The sequence below is a fragment of the Serinus canaria genome, chromosome Z (assembly GCF_022539315.1).
Source record: "Serinus canaria isolate serCan28SL12 chromosome Z, serCan2020, whole genome shotgun sequence".
In the NCBI taxonomy this organism is placed as follows: Eukaryota; Metazoa; Chordata; class Aves; order Passeriformes; family Fringillidae; genus Serinus; species Serinus canaria.
Window position 1 is genome coordinate 5,791,249 of NC_066343.1, and position 16,324 is coordinate 5,807,572.

Consider the following 16,324-nt stretch of genomic DNA (forward strand, 5'->3'; position numbering starts at 1 on the left):
TTTGCAATGCCACTGCAGTGCATACAGGTATCTCCAAGGGGTTGTTTGGAAATGATACTTCCATAAAGAATTTGTCCATGGAAGGGTGAAGTACAGTCCCCAAGGGTGTTGGTGGTTGCTGCTGTTGGAGATCATTTGCATAGGAGATCATACTGTTGTGCTGTCTATTACGGGACTGCAGAGCTTAGTCAAATGTTTGCTGGGAAGTAAGGATGCATTTTGTTGCTTCTGTTTATTAACTCCACATTTTTTTATTGGGAGTAATGTCAGAGTTTTTTTGTTTTGTTTTTTTTTTATTTCCTTCCAGCTGTGATAGACAAAATGTCAGCAGAATAAGTGACCTACTCTCCAAAATTTGCCATGAACCATTTGGTTGGACCACCTGAGGGGGAGATCAGTGAAGAGCCAGCAAACGGAGCAGTGAGTGAGTCAGTGGAAGCTGACCTGGAGCACTCAGAGGTGGAGGAGGAGCAGAGGTATGCGGTTCGCTACCCAAGGCACACCAACAGCAGCCGCGTGGGCCTGTCTGGGCAGGAGGAGGAAGGCATGTTAGCTCGGTCAGCCAGCACTGAGAGTGGTTTCCACAATCACACGGATACTGCAGAAGGGGATGTGATAGCCACAGTGGAGGACAGTTACGATGTTGAGAGAGTGCAGGAAAATGAGGATGAGAGCGCATATGCAGTGCAGTACAGGCCTGAGTCCGAGGAGTACACGGAGAATGCCGAGGCTGAGCATGGCGAGGCCATTCATAACCGAACATTGCCCAATCACTTACATTTCCATTCCATCGAGCACGAGGAAGCCATGAACGCAGCCTACTCGGGTTATGTCTACACACATCGCCTCTTCCACCGAGGAGAGGATGAGCAGTATGCCGAGGCTTACGCTGACTATGGGCTGCAGGAGCATGTGTATGAGGAAATAGGAGACACACCAGATCTTGATGTTAGGGAGGGCATCCAGCAGTATGAGCGGGAGAGGGAGGAAGCCGACAATTACCGCAAGGAGGCACTTGGTGCCCGCCTTCACCATTATGATGAACGGTCTGACGGAGAGTCTGACAGCCCTGAAAAGGAAGCAGAGTTTGCTCCCTACCCAAGAATGGATAGTTACGAACAAGAGGAGGACATTGATCAGATTGTAGCAGAGGTGAAGCAGAGCATGAGCTCCCAGAGCTTAGATAAGGCAGCTGAAGACATGCCAGAGTCAGAGCAGAGTTTGGAGCATGGCCAGGCTCTTGTCAGTGGTGGGCATGAAAGTAATGGCCAGTTAACATCTGGTTCTCGAGTTACATCTGGCTCAGGAGAATCTGTACAAAGGTACAGCAAGGAAAAAAGAGATGCAATTTCACTGGCCATCAAGGATATTAAAGAGGCTATTGAGGAAGTGAAGACGAGGACCATCCGTTCTCCTTATACCCCTGATGAACCTAAGGAGCCTATCTGGGTGATGCGACAGGACATCAGTCCATCCAGGGATTCTGACGACCAGAGGCCACTAGATGGGGATGTGAGTACACAAAGCTTTTACCTCTCAGGTTATATGTGTCTAATTTTTTTAACTGTAACATGCATGGCGGTGAGGGAGGGTGCATTATATTCTTGTTCTGTCTCATTCTTGAAAACTACTTTGTTTTAAATTTGTACCTTGGAGAGCATAAGAGAAGTAAATGTGCATTATGAAGTAGCCTATTTTTTCTTTATTTAACACTGCTGACTCCAGGTATGCTGTATAAGAATTTGTCACATGAAGCTCTTTATGGGTCTTTTCTGAAACAAATGCTGTTGTGTTTTTTACTGCCATAATATATTTTAGAATAGCAACCAGTTTTCTACTGTCTATCTTTGTTTGCTTTTGTTAACTCTTAAGTTTCTAGGTTTCATGTTCTGTCGTGTAACAGTCCCAACAGTTCTGTCAGAAATCTGGTCATTTTCTTTATTATGATATCATAGTTCAGATTCATATTCTAGAAAACTTGCATGTCAACTTGCATTCTCTAGAACTCAGTGTATTATGAACCTCAGTGTATTACATTATCACTGTGAAGTGGTATTTACAGCAACCTGAGTATTGAAGGCAGTTGTTCAGGTTTAAGCATTAGCATTTCTGATATTGTGTACTTTTGGCATGAGGTTTAACTTGAATCAACATTGTCTACAAGGCTGGGGTTCCAGCTGTCTTTAAGTTAATATTTACTCCAAATTTTATGAGTTTTCTGCATTAACTTGTAAAGTAAACTCAAAAGCAACTGTTAAATAGGTTAAAATACAAAAAGATACAAAAAGAGCTGGTAGGCATAATTTACTGACCAAAAAGTATCTATTATTATTATTATATTATTATTTCAAGGGCAAGTACCTGCAAACATTGCTCCATTCCTTTGTGTTGCTGTGGAATGGGTTTTGTGACCTTTTGTTTGGGTTTGGTTGGGGTTTTTGTTTTGGGGAGAGGAGGGGTGGAGGGTTGTTTTTGTTTTGTTTCTGGGGTTTTGGGGTTTTTTTTTTTGTTTTGTTTTGTTGGTTTGGGGTTTTTCTTTTTTCTTTGTTTGGTTTGGGTTTTTTTTAAAGAACAGCAGAAGTAAAACTTGTGTGTTATTTTAGTATTTTGGACTGAATTATTGTAACATTGTAGAAATGCATGGGAACTATTCAAGGTACCTCAGTTAATGCAAAGGGAATTCATATGGTGAAAAAAGATCACATGCCAGGTATATCTATCTATCTATAACAGGCTTCTGATTTGTTTATCTGCCTTCAAAATGAGGAAGGCTAGTATTCTTCAGATAGGAAGAGTTTTTTGGAGCATGATAGTTTGGGTGCTGTAAAAACATGCAAGCTGATTGAGACACAGCTTCCAGATTTTATTTTTCCTGCAAAACTGTTGGAAACAGTGATGAGGGTGTTGTAGGGCTTTTTTCTTGATTCTTAATAGAAAACCTTATTGAAACTTAAAAAAAGCCAGAACAAACAACTATATTGCAAAAGTTATTTCTACAAATATTTTTAAAACTATGTCTGTTACAGAGTTGATTTGCAGTCATGTGAGAAAAGAAATCTTCCTGGATTATTTTAGGTGGAATTATTTTTAACTTAACTTCAGAAGTTTACAAAACTGAAATTATTTCTGCCCCCATTTTAAAATATATCCATCAAATATATTACTCAAATATATTACTCTTTTCTACACATTTTGTTTACCATATTTTCTGAAAATGCTGTTACTGCTTGGAGGATCAAAGAACTTCCTGTTGCTTCCTAACTGATTATAACAGAGTGCTGTGATGGTCTTGCTGACATTAGGCTTTGGGTCCTGAGAGCACAAGTTCTTCTGAAGGTGCTTCACCTGCTCTCCAAAATCCAGGTGCATCTTGCAGAATTGAACGTTCCTGAGATGTACTGATATGACTCAGCCTGGTATGCTCCTATAGTGAGCAAAATAGGTGTTTTTAGTGGTCTCTGCATACATTAGATATTGAAATACAAAGAGGTTCCCATTTTGCATGAAAAATTTGATTCCTCATTCAATATTTTTCGTACCATGTCAGGTAAGAGCCAGACTGAAATTTTCATAGCTGGCTGAAATCAAAACAGTGATTTATAAAGACAGTTATTATAGCTCATTGAGGAGAGAAATGATGGTTGTAGATATACAAAGCATCTTTGTTCTTGGAAGGAAGGAGTAAACGGCACAAATATTCTAGAAGATCTATAGCAGATTGAGGAGCAGACTTGTTGTAGAAGGGACTTGGGACTGAGTAGGAGTTTTGTTTTTCCCTGAAGAAGAGATATATATTTGTTTTACTGGATCTTTAATTTAGATGGCAACTCAAAAACTGTCTGCTTTTTTAAACGCATAGTTCCTAGAATTGTTTAGCTGTAAATTGGGCAAAAATAGCTTGTGTTGACTAAGTGACCATAAGTGATCAATGTAATAAAAATATAGTTGGAGCCCATTCATCTAAGTGTAAATTGTTCTGTCCCCCTCAAGAAAAGAGAAGAATCTCAGCTGGGGGCTTTTCAGTATAACTGATATATGCCAGAGATGTTTTTCAGTCTGATTTATAGTATTGACCTAGAAATGTGTGTGTTTTTACCTTCAGGCAGACAACATTTTCTTGCTCCAGAAGTATCAAATTGCTGCAGATAAATAATGCAAATTGGGTGCTTTTTTTGGCCTTCAGTTATTTTGCAGGTCTGCTTTTGAAAACTATCCTCAAATTGTGTTAAACAATTTTCTTTCAGAGATAGAACTTACCTGAAAATATTTCTAATAATATTGCCTTCTTACTCATGTGATACTGAAACTCTTACGACGTCTTTAGACACAAACAACAGTCACTTTTTATTTAGCTAGAAGCTGTCCACTGGAGACCAATGAGGCAAGAAGAATGATTTGTGGTTGAGGCTCATTAAATACAGCAGCCTTCTTTGCCTTTTTTCCCCAAGAAAGTGACTATTACTCCCCAGTGCTAAGCATTTGGGTAGTACATTCACAGCAGAATATTTGGTACGATGCCATTTAGAAGTGTCCAGAAACTATTTTAAGAAGTAAACAATTTAGAGGTCTTTAGCTAGCTTGCAGCCAGGTATATTTTGGGACTGTTAGGAAAGACATGCAATGATTGTGACAGTAAGAAAGATACAGATCACTGTATCTGTGTGTACAGATTCCAGTTTTATTCACCAGGATTATCAGTCATTCCTATTTCTTCTCAAAAGAAGTGTTTGGTAGGGTGTATGAGAAAAGTAAATTGCTCACTCCCCATGGGCAATTCTACTGTAATAAACTCTGGTGGTCCTGTGGAGTAGAAGGCAGGGAGTAGACTTCTGTGAATAAATAAATAGTTTAAAGAGGTACCTGTTTAATATTTAACAATGGAGAATATTAGCTGTCGTGTACCTTGTGTACCCTAGTTTAATGATGCATGCTTTCTCTTGAATCAGATGTGGTCTGGACAGTGAGTTTGAGCAGAAAGTGTACTTGTGTATTTGATAAAAGCTGAAAAATCCTTAGTGTCTTTTGAATAGAGACAGTAAGAGTATTTTTAACATTTGCCACACAAATGAGATCTGTACAATTGGCATATATTTCCAAAGTCTGTTTATCAGAAACCTTTTAAACCAAAGCAGACCATCATTTCGATATAACCTCATGAAGATGTCTGTTTCAAATACAATAGCAGTTAGAGCTGCACAGCTGCAGGAAGTGTGGCATCAGAAAACTGAACCTTGATGTCAAAGGCTGTGTAACTGCATTGTTGATTCTTGGAGAACAAGATTGTGTTTTATGAGTGTGAAATGGAGAGATTTTGTTCACTCATAATATCATAAAATCATAGAATAGTTTGTTTTGGAAGCGATCTTAAAGATCATCTATTCCAACCTCCCATTAGACCAGGTTGTTCACAGCCCCATCTAGCCTGGCCTTGAATACTTCCAGGGATCAGGAAGCCACATCTTCTGTGGGCAGCCTGTTCCAGTACTTTACCATCTTCACAGTAAAGAATTCTTCCTTGTATCTAATCTCTACCTGCCCTCTTACAGTGTGAAGCCATTCCCCCTTGTCCTGTTGCTACATGCCATTGCATACAGTCTCTCTCCAGCTTTCATTTAGGCACCCTTCAAGCACCGGAAAGCTGCAGTCAGGGCACCCAAGGCCTTCTCTTTTCCAAGCTGAGTAAGTTAGCTCTTGCTCACCATTGTTGTCAGATTCTCCACTGGAAACCTGCTGTGAATGTACCTAGCCAAGCACAGAAATTTTGGTGTTTAAACGTCTAAATAGAATACATGCAGTGCATGGATCTGGATTTGAGGATAAATGTTCATCCACATGTTTAAGTGGAAAGAATTACAGTTTTGTATAGTAGATAATTCAAAATGAGATGAAATATTCTGGTATTTAAAGTGTATGGGAAAAAAGTATCTTTGTTACAGAGCTTTGAGAAGAGCTGCTTACTTAGTTGGGGAAGTACAAAAATGTACTGAGGAAAGCTCAGTAAAGCTTTCTGGAAGGCTCAGAAAGTCAAGTAGCATTTTTTGGGCTGTGAATTAAACAGAATTGAAGCAGGCTGACTGCTTCATCTCTGCCATAATCAGAAGAAATCAGTGGTTTGGAGGTAGAAATCGTCTATTTCAGAACCAATTACCACTACTTTTTTCTGAGCTCTGTTCAGTTATCCATGGGGTCATAGATCTGAAAACCACATTTTGTTGATGTCCAGAACATGATTTGTTTCTGCATGACAAGACTCTGGTTTTGCAAGGCCCAGTCACTGGTGTTTATAATCTCTGTTCCTCTGGAGACATTTGAGGTGGTGGGATGTTAGAATAAACCCTAATACAAAGTAAAATCACATCTGTGGGTGATTTAGATTTGTGAAGTAGAAATTCAGAGCTGAAGACAAGTCTGCCTGGTGGAACAGACCTGAGCTGCATTGTTTTGCTTCTCTGTTGTTTTTGGTTATGTATATTTTATTTCAACCCTTGCATTCTCAATTGCAGGATTTTCTTAATTTTGATACCTCTGTGTTTTCATGGAGATGAATTTGCTTCACTTCTTCCACAGCAGGAGTAATGTATTATTAAAAGGCAACAGAGAAGTCTTTTAAATAATTAAGCAGGCTTCAGTAATAAATGAACTAAGAGGAAAAAAGAGAGAAAATAAACAATTGAAATAAAGATGAATTTTTATTGACAGTATATTGTTGGGTTTTTTTCTGAGTAGGTTTATTAAAACTGTTGGTTGAGCACACAAACTATATGTCAGCTTTCCATCATTTTTGAGAGATCCAGACTTAAGTTTATGCAGGGAAAAAAGCCACAAATTCCTCAACTAAAAATCACTAAAGAACCAAAGCAAACTAAAACACAAAACATTTTATTAATCAATCACACAGAAGAAAGCTTATATTTAGGAATTAGTCTGCTTGAAGGCAAACACTCCCAGATGAGATACTGGTTTTAAGTTATGGTGAGCACTGGATACATAATCCCTTGAATATTGTTTTATTTGAGTACATTTTTAAATTATTGAAAGATGAAAGTAACTTGATTGTTCTGTGCTGTTGAAAACTAAAACAGCACTTGCTATAGTTAAAATCTTCTGAACATGTGGGAGGAATCCACAGTGATTTTTTTTTTCAGACTAACTCATAAAACTGCACTGAAAGTTGAAGTGAAACTATGGCTAAGGAAGTCTGTACTCAGAGAAGCAGCCAGCACTGAGTTTGATCTCTCAAATGGGATTGTTTTTCATTGTCCAGATGGTGGTAAGTGACAGAAGGCTCTGTCTTTGCAGGACATCCTCACCTGGATCAAGGGAAATTCCACAAATCTAGACTTCCCAAACTGCATTTGTTCTTAAATACAGTTGGTCTGTGATCCTATGTGACCACTCCAGCATGTCTGATCTATTACAATTGTTTACCTTAAGCTACATATAAAATAACTCCTTCTTTAAATGTGCAATAAGACTGTTGTATGTGATGTTATCTGCATATGCAGGAATAATTTCTGATGATTACCAGGAAGTGTCTTACCTATAAGCAAATTGGTCATTTCTGTGGCAGCAACTGCATGAGTCAGCTGTTGGATCAGAGTTCTGACCCAGCAGTTGCTTGTTGACAGAGCTCCTCACTTCAGATGCTAACTACCCAGGGTAGTAGTTGAAATGACAAATGGTGCTTATCAGTTTTCTTAGGCACAGGAGGAGCCTTTTGGGGAAATCTCTTTAGGCTGCCTGAAATTCTTGTATGGAGAGTCCTATAACAGTTAATCATATGTGCTGCTCTGAAGGAGCAGTTCTGCCAGTAACCTTGTCTCATGTGATCTTTCCTATCATGAATGCACAAACTGACAGGGGGCAGGTCCTGGACCACCCAGCAAACTGAAGGTAAGTATGCACAGTATGTGCAGAGGCAGTTATACCAGAACTACAGTACAAAGTCAAATCCATTAGCTTTTAGCTTCATTCTTTATGGGTATTTACACCAACTAAAACCTATGGTCTCAGTCTGTATTTTAGTGAACAGAATTTGAGCTGTACAAATGACAGAGGACACTGCCATCACATAGTTGGCCTAAAACCTGGGAGATTTACTGCCATAGTTGTCCTGATAAAGGCAGTTCTTGTGATAGAATGCATCTGACTATACTTGTGCATTGGACCTGAAGATTCCATAGTGCTTTGACCTTTTCCTGATGTGTATAGATTCTTTTCAGAGTGCTACCTCTAAAATAAATAAAATAAAAAAACAATTAAACACTCGCTTTATCTGATTGTCTCCTGAGCTGGTGTACAAAAAGACTTTGCCATACCTGTGCCATAATACCTGTAGGTAGACATTAGTGTCAAATAAGAAATATCCTGTTTTTTAAGTGAATCTTGAATTTCGGAAGCATTTGTTGATGTGTCCACACATATGGTACTATAAAAAAGCTCTGAATAAACTACCTTTTTCAAAACAAAAAATGAACAGTGCTGTTTAACATCTTTGTGAGCAACATGGACAGTGGGATTGAATGCACTCTTGGCAAGTTTGCCAACACCAAGCTGAGCGGTGTGGTCAGCACACTGCAGGGAAGGGTTGCCATCTGGAGGGGCATGGGTAGGCTTGAGAGGCAGACATGACCTGTGAGAGCCTCATGAAATTCAGCAAGGCCAAGTGCAAGGTCCTGCACATGGGCAAGGGCAGTCCCAAACACAAACTGGAAGAATTCATTGAGAGCAACTCTACACATAAGGACTTAGAGATGCTGGTCAGTGAAAAACTTCTTACAAGGGCATGTAGAGATAGGGCATTTTTCATGCTATCTAATCTAAACCTACAAATTGACAAAGCAGTTTAGATTAGATACCATGAAAAATTCTTTAGCGTGTGGGTGGTGAGGCACTGGCACAGTTTATCCAGGTGCATCTTCCACATCCCTGGAAGTATTCAAGGCCAGGCTGGATGGGGCTTTGTGCAACGCAATGTATTGGAAAGTGTCCCTGTCCATGGCAAGGGCAGTAAAATTTATATGGTCTTTAAGATCTCTTCCAATGTAAAAGATTCTATGACTCTGATTCTATGATATCATCCCCTCTGTCCTAGCCTATGTGACCCTTAAGCTGTACTCCCTTCAAACGATCTGCTGCCAAAAGCACATAAAACAATACTGCTTTTATAAGTTTCACTGTTTCAGTGTCAGTTACACGTCTCTTCATGAGCTGTATAGGAAACAGCTGATTGACCTGGATAGGTTAGATGCAACACAATCCTCTCCTTTCACAAGTTCCGTTACTAAATCCATCTGCACAAGAGCAGGGAAGGTTTCTCAGGTGGAGTGGCTTGCACGGTAGTTAGAGTCAAACAACACCAAAATTGAGATGGAGAATTTTTGGATGTACCAGGTTGAGTATCATAAGAAAAATGTAAGTAGATATTCAAGGGGAAAAGGGATAGCTGTAAAATTTATTGCTGCAGGTAAAAAAAAATCTAATTCTATTGATGGACCTCTGTGCCTAATAACAGTGTGCATCATGTGACCTTACTGTGCTTGTTCTGATAACAACTTTAGGCTTCTAAAACTTATTTTGTTAATAACAAATGGTAGTGAAACAGTTGCTAAGCTTTTATTTTAGACTTTGTTTAGAGCAGCTATGCAAATTATCTATCCAATATGATCTATCAAAATATTTCTTGTTGCTGTGACTGCAGTCTTTCCTTGTACATTATATATAGTACCTCTAAAAATGCATTTTGGTGTGAAAGAGAACTGAGTGTTAATTTTTCAAAGACTGGACTTTCCTGTACAACTGTTTTCAAGGACAGCTCTCATGTCCTGTCTTGCAGTAGACTTTGTAAGATGTTTGATATTTGGATTTGGTAGTTCTGGTTCTTGGTTTGGTTTTGGGGAGGGTTTTTTTGTTCGGTTGTTGTTGTTCAGGGGGTTTTCTCCCCCAAAACACATATTTGAGCAGAGCACATAAAAAGCCATGTAATAACTTAGTTCTGATACTTTGTAGATAAAAATATCTGATAAAGGCAATTACAGTGCTACTGGAGTAACTACTAGTACCTTTCAAATAATGCACAATTTCTTAATGCTAATTGTCTGGTTTAAATGAATCAGTAATCTTTATCCTTCAGTATGTGAATATGAGAGTTTTCAGCCATTGTAAAGAGCTCTTTTGTGTATGTGCATGTACACATATCATTCTTAACTTGATTTCTTTGTTTCATGTTTATAGCTGAATGCTACAATGTCTAGATGCCATTATTGCATTGATAGTATAATGCACCTTTTAAATTTATTCCTAATACAGAAATACTGATTAATAATAAGAATGTGAGCACCATGAAAACTTTTCCTTATGTAAATAGGAGTTACCATTTGTGCAGTTCATCACTGTGACTTTGTTGGCTGGTAATTACACAGCAACTCAAGGGAGTCTGTATCTCTCCCATAGGCCCTGCTCACATGCTCTGTGTGGCAAGGAATTCTTCAGTCTGATGGTGCCACCACATGCCAGGTTTCTGGGGATTGTTTCACAGCTGCATGTTCTTCTGTCTTGAAGTTGTGATTCAGAATACAGGCAGATGCAGGGACTGCTCTTTAACACATGAGATATCTGTAAAGAATTGCTTCTTAACTCTTTCAAAGTGTTTATTAGTTAACTATAATTTTAATACTTCGTTATTATCTGAGAGAGAGGAATGTCTGTAAAGAGAAAGAAGTGGAGAAGGGACTTATGTTTTTTTGTTTCATTTCATATCTTAGGGAGGCTAAGAGAAACGTAGATGTTTGGGATTTTAGTTATTGTTCCTGGTTTGGTTTTGTGGGCTTTTTGTAGACTGTTTCATGGAACTCAATTTTTCAACTGCAATAGATGCAGAGCATGAGGGTGGAGCTGCTGCCAGCTCAGACCACTGGAAATGTACCCCATTTCTGATATGACTCATTGTCTCAGAGAAGAGCTATGTCATACTGTTTATGAAAAGATAAGAATAACCTTTGACTTGTTTTGCCATCAGTGATGAACTGTTGAGCTGGCACAGCTAGAGCTGCATTCTTCCTATGTTAAAGAAAGTGTAGAATCCCAGGGCTGTTGGGCTGAATACCCAGCTATAGGTAAATGCTAAATTTCCCTTTTGAGGATTTCCATTTTGTTTTGGGCAGATATATTTTATAGGTATCTCCTTAAAATATGCCTCTAAAAATGCCTGCTGGGTAAAGTTTTGTACTCTTTCATTTTGGTCACCTTCATTGGTTCCACATTCTGTGTTCTTGTGTCACACCCTCACACCAGGGCCCCCTGCTCTGTACTTCAGATACCTTGCTACAGTTTTTTCTCATCACCAGCATTCATTAGGAATTGTCTATGATTTGAATATCCTTTCCCAGAACATTCTACCCCTTTATCAAGATGCTTGTTGATCAATCACATAGACAGTTTCTCCACTGAATTGTTTATGGAAAAAGGAGAAGAATGAGGAAATCTGATCTAAAGAGCATGTACTGAGCTGACAGCATGAATTGTTGAATATTTTCCAAGTCTTTACCGTATCTAGATTGAGGAATCCCAGTCCTTGATTACACTGGTATTGAATTGCCATTGAATATATTAATAAATTCTTGAATACATCAATATTACTCTGCACAGTTTATTAAAGTTGTTTTCTAAAATAATGGAATAACCTTTATGGACAACCGCTGTGACCTTCCTCTGCTCAGATTAGATTAGTTTAGCACTTCAGGTTAATGATACCTGAGGGCCTGTGTGCTTATGGGGAAGTTTCAGTCTTTTATTCATTTCTTCCAGTTTGACAACTAAAGGAACTTTAGCTGAATCCCTGTGTGCTGCTTAAGGTCAATTCACTTTTCTCCCATCACAGCTTACTCTTAAGTGACTTTACCTTTTCTTTCTTAGAATGTCAGAGCATAGGATGTAGAAAATGAAAGAATAATTTCTACATTGGGCACTCACAATAACTTTTGATTTTCTTGCCATGTCTAGTCTCCATCTCCAGATTCCTCTTCACCTCGTGGTGCTGAATCATCAAGCAGACAACATCACCAGGATGTCTGCAGTACAGCAGAGGCTTCCACTAATAAAGAGGTAGAGTAAAACCTTTTTAAAAGCCATAGTCTGGTTCAGGCTGCTTATGCCTTTTAATTTTCCTTGCTCCCTTTTACCTGTGCAATTCCTTTTCTTCTTTTTTCTTTCCTTATGCTTCTTTACCTTATGCTTGCCCAGCTGTCTGAATGAGTTTCTAACATACTGAAGACTTTTTGTCATGGCATTTCTGACTCTGTGTTCAGCTGTCACTAAATTTGTTCAAGAGGCTGTAGGATACTGATTTAGCAAACAGCCAACATCCCCTCTGTAGCAGAGACAAAACAAAGAAGGATTTTCCTTTTTTCCACTCACTAAGAAAGAGTATTTGTCAGCCAGATGAAAAAGTACTTAAATTAGATTATTCCATAATAAGTTATGCTGCTTAATATTTTGTAGAAAATGGCCTGCAAGTGATTCTTAATCAGAATTCGATTCCTGACTCCTGGGTTCTCATTATAAAGCTACATAGTTTGGGGGTTTTCCCCTCACCTACAGTAGTGCTTTAGACTGTAATACTTCCACCAAAACAAAATAAGTGTGAAGAGAACTGCTACAGTGTAAAAAGAAAATATTTTTTAAAAAGGATTTGGATTTGGTTAGAGTGACAGGTTCTGTAAACAGAAAAATCTGCAAAAATTTGGTTTATTTGCCTTTTTTTCATGAACTTCAAAACAATCTAGGAACTACCATAATAAAATATCATATTGTTATTGATAGCAATGGATAAGTTATTTTCCAAAATTGTGATCTACTATAAGTGGATTAAAAATGAAACACAAATAATCCATTTGTTCCTTTTTAATTTTGCAATTATCAAGGGATAGAAAAGCTTGTAACATGTATGTAATTGTGCCACTCTGCATTTGCATTTACAAAATAATGAAAAATTTCAAAAGACTGAAGAAACCCATAATTTTTCATATTCTGAAGTTTTCAGCTATAGATCATGCCTTTTAAGTTTTCCTCTGCTTCAATGTTAGAGTATTAGAGCCTTAAGCATTCTTTGCTACAGACTTTATTACTATGTATTTTATATTTTAGCTATATTAAGGTATCAGTAAATTTCTCCAAAGAAAGAAAACAAACAAAACACTGTTGATTTCAATTATTAGAATGCGCTTACTCATAGTTACAGAGGTGGTAAACCACGTTTCACTGCAGAATGTATTGGGCTATTAGTTTCCCTCAGATGGGGAAAAATTCCCACTTTAGTATTTCTAATGCAAGAACAAAAGTGATAAAACAGCCTCATAATTTCTGGATTTTTAGGTCTTAGAGAAACATTTTTATTAAATATAAATTTATAATAGGAGATGGCAACAAGATTATTGAAAGTAATAAAATATTAATGACCTTATGAATATTTCATTATTCATGGCTATGTAAAATTAAAAGGTGTAGGTTTCCACCTATTGGCAACTTTACCTGTTACTTTACTCTTCTAATGGATTTTGTAGAATGCCTTTCTACCTGGGCAATGAACAAGAAAAATTATATTTGTGGGTGGGAATAAAGACATACATGATGGTGGTTTGCACCACTCTATCCTGAAAGTAAGTTGCTAGTTAAGGGTGCTGAACAATTGCTAAATCTGTATCAAAGATTTTTGTTCCCTGCTTAAAAAGAAAGATACTTTGTAAAGTATTTATGAATGTGAGCTGCCTCTTGTTTGTAGGGGATTTGTCCTCTATGCCTGTCAGAGCCCGATGTTTGAATGCCCCCTTTAGCACTACATCTGCAACTATTACAAACAGTTGGTTGGAGTCTGTATGCATAGGTGGTCCAGTAGGAGCATTCATCTGAAGAGGTGAAAGAGCCACAGATGTGAAAAGGGATGTCAGTGTTCTCACAGCAGGCTAAATGCGTTGGCAGCAGCAGATCATTGATTATTGAATCTTTATTGATGCTAGCACAGAACCTGATGGACAGGATTCTTGGATTCTCAACACAGCTTAGCAATTTTCAGAGGGAATGAAAAGAACTTAAAGCTTGCACTGGCTCAGTTGTCTGTGTCACATGCCTTTTGTTTTTAATTCACAAATTTTATTTTATAGTAGGACATGCATTGTTGGTTAAAAATATTATTTCTTATATCAATTTTCCATATCTTACAAAGGAAAAGACTCCTTGGTGTTAAGTCAGTCAGCCTGTTACATAACTGTCACCTTTCTAGTTTTACCTGAGTTTTCCACTAGTGCACAGACCCTGGTAAGTTGCCTGTTGAAAAGAAAAATAATTTGGCATATATTCCTATGTATATCATCTGGAATTATTATTGAAGATTGTATGAATTATTCTGATCATGTGTATGCATTTTCTTTTAATAGAATGGTATTAAGCAGTCATTGGAGGAGTTACTGCTAGTACAATCAGTCATGGATTCATTAACTATTCACTTACCTGCTTATGATAGCAGCAGGTATTTCAGGATATCCGTTACAAATTATATAGTGCCACACACAACTTTGTTTGATAAATTATTGTATGTGGTTTATGTTATTAATTAAACAAAGCGGTAAACCTCACTCACTGAAAGTTGTAGCCATCAGATATCTGAATGGTTAGTCTCATAGTCTTTCACAGAAAATACCAGTAGGATGTATGGTGTTACTTTAGTGTGTGTGTTTACATGCACAAGTCAAGATTCTATTTATTCCTTCACTATTTATGTAATTGGTGCTACCAAATGTGTTTTTGTGCTCCATACTGTGTAAGCACAGGTGGTGCTGAGGTCATGGTGAATCCAGTCATACCAGAGAATAGAAGCTGCTCCCTAACCTGTTAGAATCTAGAAAGCTTTTTGTAGGCACTGTTAATGTGAATGATACATCTAAAACCATTCCTAAGGAATAACTGTATTTTGTTAAGGATGGTTTCAGTCATTAATTATAACAGTGAAGGGCAAGTTTTATATTCCTGTATGCATTTATTTCTAACTGGAAGATCCAGTATCTTTGAGGTATTATGTACTTTCCTCCATATTTCTTGATTATTAAAAGTGGTGCACCTATTGTTAGGTAATTAATGCACTAGTGAAGACCAGCAATTAAGTGAAGTCTGGTCTTACCATGTTGTCCGCTAAATAGACACAAATGGAATACATTGAATTTACTCTAGTAGGTGCTTAGAGCTTGAAAATAATAAAGATAAATAATAATAAGTGGTTCTATCTTTACTAATAACTATGGCTAATTTAAGTTTGGAGTTTTTTTGGCACGGAGAAATTTTTAATGCATATTTGTGCATGCTATGTTCTGTTTGAAATCCTCTTTGTCTTAATTACAGTCCAGAAAAAGCTTGGCTTCATTTCCAACGTATGTTGAAGGTAAGATAGTTCTACAGTTTCTAAATGTTTTTTTCACATCAAAAAACCCACCTGTATTTATAATGCATAAAATTTTTATTTTATTTGCTGAATAGAAAAGGTGCTAGGGTTAGGTGTACTGATTTAGATTAAATTGTGTCTAATTTAGAACCTGAGCTAAATCCTACTGTGGTCCTTCAGAAATCCAGAAACATGGAGCTTTTTAGTTTTTTGGTATTTCATTCATCATTTCTGTATCACTTATGCTGTTTTTATTCCTCAGTATCATTTAAAACACTGCTTTCTTTATGGTATTTACACAAAACATAAGAACGTGTGTGGACAAGGAAAGCAGACTAAGCAAGAAGACTGTAGTGCTCTGTCTGGCATTGGTTTCAATCAGCCGGCTCAATCTAATCTCAGCTGGATTTTTGGGCAGGCCTGCCAGTGAAAATCTGCCTTGTTTAACAACTGCTTGCCTCTTAATTAAATACTGCATGCCATCTGAGAGCTAAGGCTTCAGTAGTGCTGATTTTTTTCAGAACAATATGAAAAAGCAAGTTAATTGTCACATGAACTGCTGTTGCTTTTTGGATGAGTGTGCATCCTGTATATACCGCAGGAGGAACACAAGTTGTGTGCAGTTATGACAGAAGCAGAAAATAGAAGTTTCTTTTTTTTTTTTTTTACTTTTCCATTGGCAGTGTTGTTCCATGTGCTTGATGAAATTTTACAAGTACAGTTGATGTCATACTTTATTTAGACTTCCTCATCACTCCTTTGATTGCTTTACAGTGTACTGTGTTTAATTGATAATGTGATCATTTTCTTTAGACTGCAAATTGATTGTTGTTTTAGTCTTCAGAGTATAAGCTGCCTGTTTTGGAGTCTCTGGCCAGAATGCCAGTTAGTTCATAG

The 16,324-nt window shown here is 37.6% G+C and overlaps 1 protein-coding gene across 5 annotated transcripts in view; it reads left to right on the forward strand.

The window, feature by feature from the left end:
• Window positions 1–16,324, forward strand: part of APBA1 (amyloid beta precursor protein binding family A member 1) — an 86,486-nt gene that overhangs the window by 42,448 nt on the left and 27,714 nt on the right. For 4 of the 5 annotated variants that reach the window (XM_030236875.2, XM_050987031.1, XM_030236878.2 and 1 more), the window contains exons 2-4: window positions 308–1,512; window positions 12,001–12,102; window positions 15,388–15,427. In XM_030236875.2, the coding sequence (XP_030092735.1) occupies window positions 361–1,512; window positions 12,001–12,102; window positions 15,388–15,427 (1,294 nt within the window). In that variant the 5' untranslated portion in view covers window positions 308–360. The remainder of the gene's footprint in view (window positions 1–307; window positions 1,513–12,000; window positions 12,103–15,387; window positions 15,428–16,324) is intronic. The other variant, XM_050987032.1, reaches the window with a different exon arrangement.